Source organism: Fulmarus glacialis, unplaced genomic scaffold (assembly GCF_000690835.1).
Source record: "Fulmarus glacialis isolate BGI_N327 unplaced genomic scaffold, ASM69083v1 scaffold22593, whole genome shotgun sequence".
Lineage (NCBI taxonomy): Eukaryota > Metazoa > Chordata > Aves > Procellariiformes > Procellariidae > Fulmarus > Fulmarus glacialis.
In genome coordinates this window covers 26,644-33,903 of record NW_009203958.1, presented here as the reverse complement: position 1 = coordinate 33,903, position 7,260 = coordinate 26,644, and the positions used below count along the sequence as shown (strand labels likewise).

General features: G+C 40.2%; 1 protein-coding gene across 1 annotated transcript in view; it reads left to right on the top strand.

Annotated features, from left to right (window-relative positions):
• Positions 1-745: 745 nt before the first annotated feature.
• Positions 746-7,260, top strand: part of DNAJC8 (DnaJ (Hsp40) homolog, subfamily C, member 8) — a gene marked incomplete at its 5' end in the record, with an annotated part of 11,856 nt that continues 5,341 nt past the window's right edge. Inside the window, 6 exons of the mRNA XM_009574816.1 lie at positions 746-865; positions 2,276-2,332; positions 4,111-4,177; positions 4,838-4,932; positions 5,801-5,872; positions 7,063-7,154. Of these exons, the coding sequence (XP_009573111.1) occupies positions 746-865; positions 2,276-2,332; positions 4,111-4,177; positions 4,838-4,932; positions 5,801-5,872; positions 7,063-7,154 (503 nt within the window). The remainder of the gene's footprint in view (positions 866-2,275; positions 2,333-4,110; positions 4,178-4,837; positions 4,933-5,800; positions 5,873-7,062; positions 7,155-7,260) is intronic.

Here is a 7,260-nt window from a genome sequence, read left to right as displayed (position 1 = left end):
GCGTTCAGCCCCCATCTCGGTCGCTCGAGTGGGAGTTGTGCGTTCCGCGGTCTCTGAACATAACCCTGCGCTGTGCTCCACTGCTTGGCCTTTTTTGTGGACAAGCTGTCATTTGGGAAGGTGTGTGGGGCCGCTTTCCCTCAGCCTGTGCGCGTCTCTGTTACTTTGTGTACAGCTTGGATGTGATTACCTGAGCCTGCCTGCAGAAAGGTAGTACCAGTTTGGTGGATGCTTATTTCTTTAAATAAAGGTGAACCTTAAATGTAAATGCATGATTTGGTTTGGCTTAATACTGTAAAGAACAAAAAGTAAACTGAACTGAACTAAATAACCTGTGGTCAGAATGAAGTAGACTTGTATACTTGCGCTGGTGTCACTTAATGTGTTTAATGGGCTATCCCGCCAACAGTGGGTTTAAAGCAACAGTGTGGTAGGTTTCCAAGGAATCACAATGACAATGTTGGTGTAGGAGCAAAGTGAGGGGAAAAGCCACAGCTGTTGAGCAAGCTATGGGAGAGACAGGCAGAAGTACTTTCTAGGGTTTTTTATAGCTAAAATGTAATGTTAAAAATACTGTCATGCTGTAGAAAAGGCTAAAAAATGTGCTCTGCTAGTGCTTGAGTAAAATAACTACAGGCTTGGGATGAGCAAGAGGTGTTGTGAATTGTAGTATGGGACGATGATGACTGGTGTAGTAATCACGTGGGAAAACAGGTAAGCACATTGTGATGGTCAGTTAATGTAGGTCTCTCTTGTCCTTCAGGTAAAGCAAATTGAAAAACGAGACTCTGTTTTAACATCAAAAAACCAAATTGACAGGCTGACCCGACCTGGATCTTCCTATTTCAACTTGAACCCTTTTGAGGTTAGTTTGAACGTTTTATCCTCCCTTCTGACTTGGTATGCCAACTTCCAGATCTGCTGCGTATTTATTTCAGTAAAAAGACCAAACATAAAGAAAGAAAAAAATTCTCTAGATGTAGATTACTGTGCAGAAGGTTTACAGAAGACAGAAGGATGGTGTATATGTGCTCGCTCTCTTTTTCACTGTTTTATGGCAAGCACAAACTATATTATTTTGACACGTTTCCCTTGTGCAACAGCAGATTAATGCTAGTACTTTCTGGATGAGAACGTAACAGCTACAAGTGGCATGCTTGTCAGGTTCTGTTCTGAGCACTCTTGGCTGGCATTTCTAGTTGTGTCTTTTGTTTTGGATGTTCATCCCACTGAACTTGCATAGTGCGTAGAATGAGAGAAGGACTCTCACTGCTCACACTAGTGAGCAATCTTTGAGGAGTCACTGGAAAACGGATAACTCCCTTGCACAGTATATAGTCTGATTCCAGTTGCAGTCAGTTATAAAGTCTTAACAAGTATGAAAGCCTGAGGAAGATATTAAATAAAACAAACTGGTGTTCCTCTGGAGCTGGCGTTTCCCATGTGTATTCCTTCCTGATATCATCTTCATCTGCCTTTTTAAAGCCTCAGGCGCTTTTTGTAGTCTCAATTTAGGGCTGGTCAGCCAGATCAGTTGGCAGATTCACCTTGACAACATTCAGTTCCATGTAGATCTTAGTACTTGACTTGGAGAGTAAAGTAAGAAAGACATTTGGAAGTAGACTGTAGTTTTCCTGTGAGAGAGTGGTTTCTATTTACAGACCAGCATGCATCTGCATTGAGTAGGCTCACTTGGTGCCTTAGGACTTCTGTTCAGTAAATTAATTTGCAAAAGAGCTCCTAAACTCTGTCACGTTCCTAAAGATCAGTATGTAGACAAGTGGGCTAGTTCATGGAAATCAAACAGTAAAACTCTTCTGTCTCCTATGAAAATGATAAAATGAATAAATTCTTACAAAGTACTATGTTTCCTGCCCAAAGTTCCCAGTTACGAATGATCCAACAGTGTCCCAAAGCCACCATATGCTTCCATTTCTGCCAAACTAAGCATTGCTATAGGACTGGTTGAAGGTTTAGACCACTTATGGCTATTTAGGGATGGCAGCTGTCTACATAAGACTTGAGTGTGGAAGGGACACTGGCATAGTCAGAGGAATCTAGCATTGCTAAAAGTAGAATGTCCCAAACATAGTGTCTCTTAAAATGTTTCTGTTTTACTAGGTGAAAATTCATGTCCTGAAGCAGCTCCCTGATGGGGGGAGCTTTCTGGTGTTGTGTCTATATGCCAGTGAACCAAGTGTTTAGAGCTTGCTGCTAGGAACCTGAAACATGGGGAGTATCATTGAACTTGCTCTGCTCTCATGGTTTCTTTTAGGTACTGCAGATGGATCCTGAAGCCACAGATGAAGAGATAAAGAAAAGATTCCGGCAGGTATTTGTCTTTTAGCACTTGAAGCTTCTGGAAGGAAACTAGAAGCTCTGTAGAGATTGTGCAGCTGTGCTTGGGAACAAGAAAAATGGTGGTAAAGCTGTATCTGGGTAGAGGAGTAGCCATTTTGGGAAGAAATGCGTAGAACAATCTTTGTATCAACAAGAGGAGAGCTGCAGAAGTGTCCCTGGTCCATGCATGGTATGCTGCTTTGCCTGTAAAGTGTGTGATGAGGCTATTGCAAATTGATATGCTAGTGTATAATCAGCTTATTGAACTTTAGTTCAAAGAGAAGGTCAAAATTTGTCAGGAACTAAGAACTGAGAAAAGGTATTTTTCTCAAATGTACGAACTTGGATCCAGAAGTGTGTTTTCTGTGAGGTTTCTTTAAGAATTTCAGCAGTCATTTTTGGTGACTGGGTTACCTGAAACAGCAGCAGCCCTGCTCACTGACCCATCTGCATTGCCCCATGCAACGCAGGAAACATTACTCCAGACTTACTCTGCTGACAGATCTGCAGGAGAAATTTGAATTTAATCAGTGCGTGCAGCAAAGCAACACAATATTTGGAGGGCTGTAGTCTCCCGCCTGAATTAGCAGTGTAAACATCAAGAGCTGTCTTTAGGCAGGAAGTTGTGCTGGCTGACAGAGGAACATGCCTGCCAAGTTGGTGATGGGATATGGGCCGCTTCTATATGTGGGAAGTGGGAGGATGACCTGTTAGTCTGTTGCTGACTTCTCAGTTCTGCGAATCAATAAACTGGGTCTGTCTTAGCTTTAGGCTGATAGAATACCACAGGGAAATGTTTTGAAGTCAATGTGATGAAATGAAAAAGTGCATGGAATTGTATCTTGAAGAAATCAAACACCTAAATACAGAATGTGGAACAGCCAGCAGAAGGAAAAAGACATTGGCTGTAGCAAATCACAGAGTAAATCAGCAGCATGCTGCTGTCTGGGACCGGAGGCGAACCTTTTTCCTGTGAATTAGCAAATGCCATGTGTAGAGTTCAGGAAATAGTTATTTTGCATTCTTCGGAACTGATGCAATTCCAGTTGCCGCACTGTGACTGTTTTTGAACATTATACTAGGAAAGATGCAGATAAACTAGAGAGTCCGTACAGCAACAGCAAAAAATAAGAGGTCTGGAAAAAAGAATGACGTATGGGGAAAGTTTGAAAGAACTTACTCTTTCTCTGCAAAAGGAAGGTGGAGAACATGTGCTTTCCAGCCCATTTAAGGTTGCCCTAAAGATGGTAGCAATCAATGTCCTGTCTCTGCTGGATAGAGAGTACAGGAAGGAGTTTTCTTAACTTTGAGTAAAGGAGCCTAAGGAAAAGCTTACCAACTCTTAAATATTTTGACAGCCTTAAGGGATACTGGAGAACTTCTTGGGAGACGTTGTTGAGTGGAAGGTAAACTTCATTTGAGGATGATCTTTTAAGTTTGTTTCTTCTTAAGACAAAGGATACAAAACTTGGGTGACCAAGGGGTTCGTATCAGCCCTAGGCACTGCAGGTGAAGGGTGTTTATATTGTTCTGTACATCCCAAGCTGCAGCTTTTCTCAGACAGCCTGTTTATTACAGGAGTTGTATTTGATTTAGAAGCTTTTACTGATTCATACTTCTACATGTTGTCAGCTGATTTGTCCGTATACAAAGGAACGTTATCCCCTGTGATTCCTTTTATCTGAGACCATTTCCCTCCTCCCACAAAAAGCTCTGAAATATTCTTCATCTTTTACAATGATCTTGATAGCAAGATCCTTTCTCTTGCAGTTGTCAATATTGGTGCATCCAGACAAAAATCAAGATGATGCAGATAGAGCCCAGAAGGCGTTTGAAGGTAATGCTCTCACCCTTTCCCTGGGCTGTTGTATGATAGTACTTGGACTGCTATTTCTCTGTAGCTGGTTTAAATGTTTAGTAGGGGTGGAGGTCCCACTGATGGACAGAAGAATTGCTGTAGGGGCGCTTTAGGTGAGGGAGAAGGTGTCTGGGGTGGCATTTCAGCAGAGAATTTCACTAGGTGGCAGCATTCGCATTGCAACGGGAACAAACAAGTCCGTGGGGTTTCAAGGTTGTTCAAGAAAAACTGTTGAATCTGTGCATTAGATTTTATTCAGAGACCATATGACAGAAGTAATGTGATGGTTTTAGGTGTGTGCTTGGCATTACGGTTAGGCGTTATGCACCTTAAACTTACCTCGTGCCCTATAACTAAATCACTTGGTAGGACTGGCACTTTCACCCTGCTAACTCCAAAAGGTGTCTGGCAGTTTCTGCCATTACTGTACCCCAAATCGCATTTGACTAATGATATGACTTACCTAGATGTATTAAAAAAAACCCCAAACAAACAAACAAACAAAAAACCAAACAAAAAACAGCCAACCAAAACCCCCCAAATGCTATGAAGCAAAATTTGTATGGTCAACAAGTAGCAACCTTGTGATGCCTTGTGAATGTGACTACTGGTGCTATTAATGTTGATGCTTTTTGTTAGCTGTAGATAAAGCATACAAGTTGCTGCTAGATCAGGAGCAAAAGAAGAGGGCCTTGGATGTGATACAGGCAGGAAAAGAATATGTGGAACACACTGTAAGTATTCCATAAGAACATCCAGGGGTGGGGGTGGGTGGTAATCAGTCCTTCGTAATTTGCTTTTTGGTACATCTGCTGCACGTTTAGGTCATTAAAAAGTGAGCTGAGCAAACTTCGTAATGAGTGCAGGTGGACTCTGAGCGCTTCAAGGCATGAACAAATGTGCTTTGTCCAAGACTGCTGTTGAACTCAGTGCAAGATAATTCAGTGAAATTCAGTACTTGAAATAATTAGGTCAGACCACATGATCTGACCTAAATATTTTTTTTCAAGTCTGTGAATGAATGATGCAGTTCAAATGTGTGTAGGTGGAAGAAAGTAGGTGGTGACAGCAGGAGACTGGGAAGTTTGGGGGAAAATGACCTATAAGATAAGAAAAGGAGCTTGGATTGCGTTGGCCAAGAAGTTAGTTGAGTGATGTGGGTGGACTAAAACACAACAAGCTTGAGAAAGCAGATGATATGGGAGAACTCAGATATTCTAAACCAAGGAACACTTCATGTTCTGCTTCTTTTTGAATATTACCAAGCAAAATAAACTTCCTGCTGGTTTGGATGTCGTGTATTGGATATGAATATATCTTAAAAACAAACAAACAAAAACAACAGAGGGATTGTGTTGAATGAATAGTATCTAACATACTATTTTTAATTACTACAGTTCATGTGATAGTGATCTTGTATGTGTTTATCTGGACCAAGGACCAGGAGGTTTTGATCTAAAAGAAAACGTTGATCCAAATCAAGAACTTACTGTCACCCAGAGTTCTTCCCCCACAGCGGAGTAGGAATGCAGAACTATTTGGATACAGTTATGTAAGCCCTATAAAACTTTTTGGGCTCTTATTTTTGTTCTTAATCTTTAGGTGAAAGAAAAAAAGAAGCAGTTGAAAAAGGATGGAAAACCTCCCACTGTAGAAGAGGATGATCCAGAAGTTGTAAGTCATATACTGTTCAGAGAAACCGGGGAGTACAAAATGTGTTTCGAGGAATTAAGAGTCAAAATCAGTAAGGAAGTATTTATTAGACTTATTAGAGTGTTGTAAATCCTTGCACTTAGAGAAGAACAAATTCTGATAAGCTGCTCTAGAATACCATGTGTTGGGTAATATCCATATATTTTAGAAAATAATTTAACTGTAGTGTAAAGAGTAAATATATCATGAGATTATATAGATCAAAATACCCAATTCTTTTCTTGGAGCAAGTCTTCATTGCTTATGCATCATGCAGTCTTTTTTTAATTGAATTTGTTGTTGTATTCTGAATGCTGGAACTGTGGCGTTCTTGCTGTCAGCAGAGGCATGTATAGAACCCACTGCAGCATGTTTAAAATGTGCTCTTAGTGACATTTTGTAATTAAACCTGTTTCGGCTGTTTTCTTCCATATAGCACTTGAGGATAGATGTGCTGTTTTGCAACAAATCACTTCTATTAAAAAAGGCATGACATAACTTAGTTCTTGTTACCTGGTTTCTACCCTGAAAAAGTCAAGTGATATTAGAGGCTTTAACAGAATGATAGATGATTATCAAACACTGATATCATTAGTCTTACTGTCGTCACCTTTTTTTTTCTACAAAGTGATTTTTTTCCTCTCAATATCACCACAGTAACCCCATAACTGTCTTATTTTCCATTGATTTTCAGAAGTCTTTTGCTGTTCTTTAATAATGAAGTTTGTCTTAAGTATACTGATATTTCCTGCTGGAAAGCCAATGCTAGACTTTTACAACACATCAAGGAGATCTGCTGGGATATTACTATCTAAACAGTGACCATTTTGCCTTTTTTTTGTCAAATGTAACATTGCAAGACTTAACAAAAGAATAAGAGAGCTTGAAATGAACGGTTCTGTTTAGGCACAGCTTCGTGAATACAAATGAAAATGAGATAATATGAGGTTAATAAGTAGTTGTTTCCTAGTGCCAGGGCCAGAATTTAATCAGCAGTGTTTTATACCCTTTCCTATGCTGCTGCTATCGACTACTGTCAAGGCAGCATACGGGGTTTATGTGAGCATACATACGCTTCACATTCTTTTTATGCTTCTTACATTCTTATATAAATCAGACTTCTCTAACTGTGTCAATGGGCATTATTTTAAGACCGGATTTGTGTTTTACAGTTCAAACAAGCTGTATACAAACAGACGATGAAGCTCTTTGCTGAACTGGAAATTAAGAGGAAAGAAAGAGAAGCTAAAGAAATGCATGAAAGGTATGAGCAGCATTCTGCTTGTGCAGTTCAGGCTCCTTTTCCCCCCTCATGCTTCCTCAGAGAAGATAAGGAATCATAGAGTCTTAGAAAAGTCTAAGTTGGAACG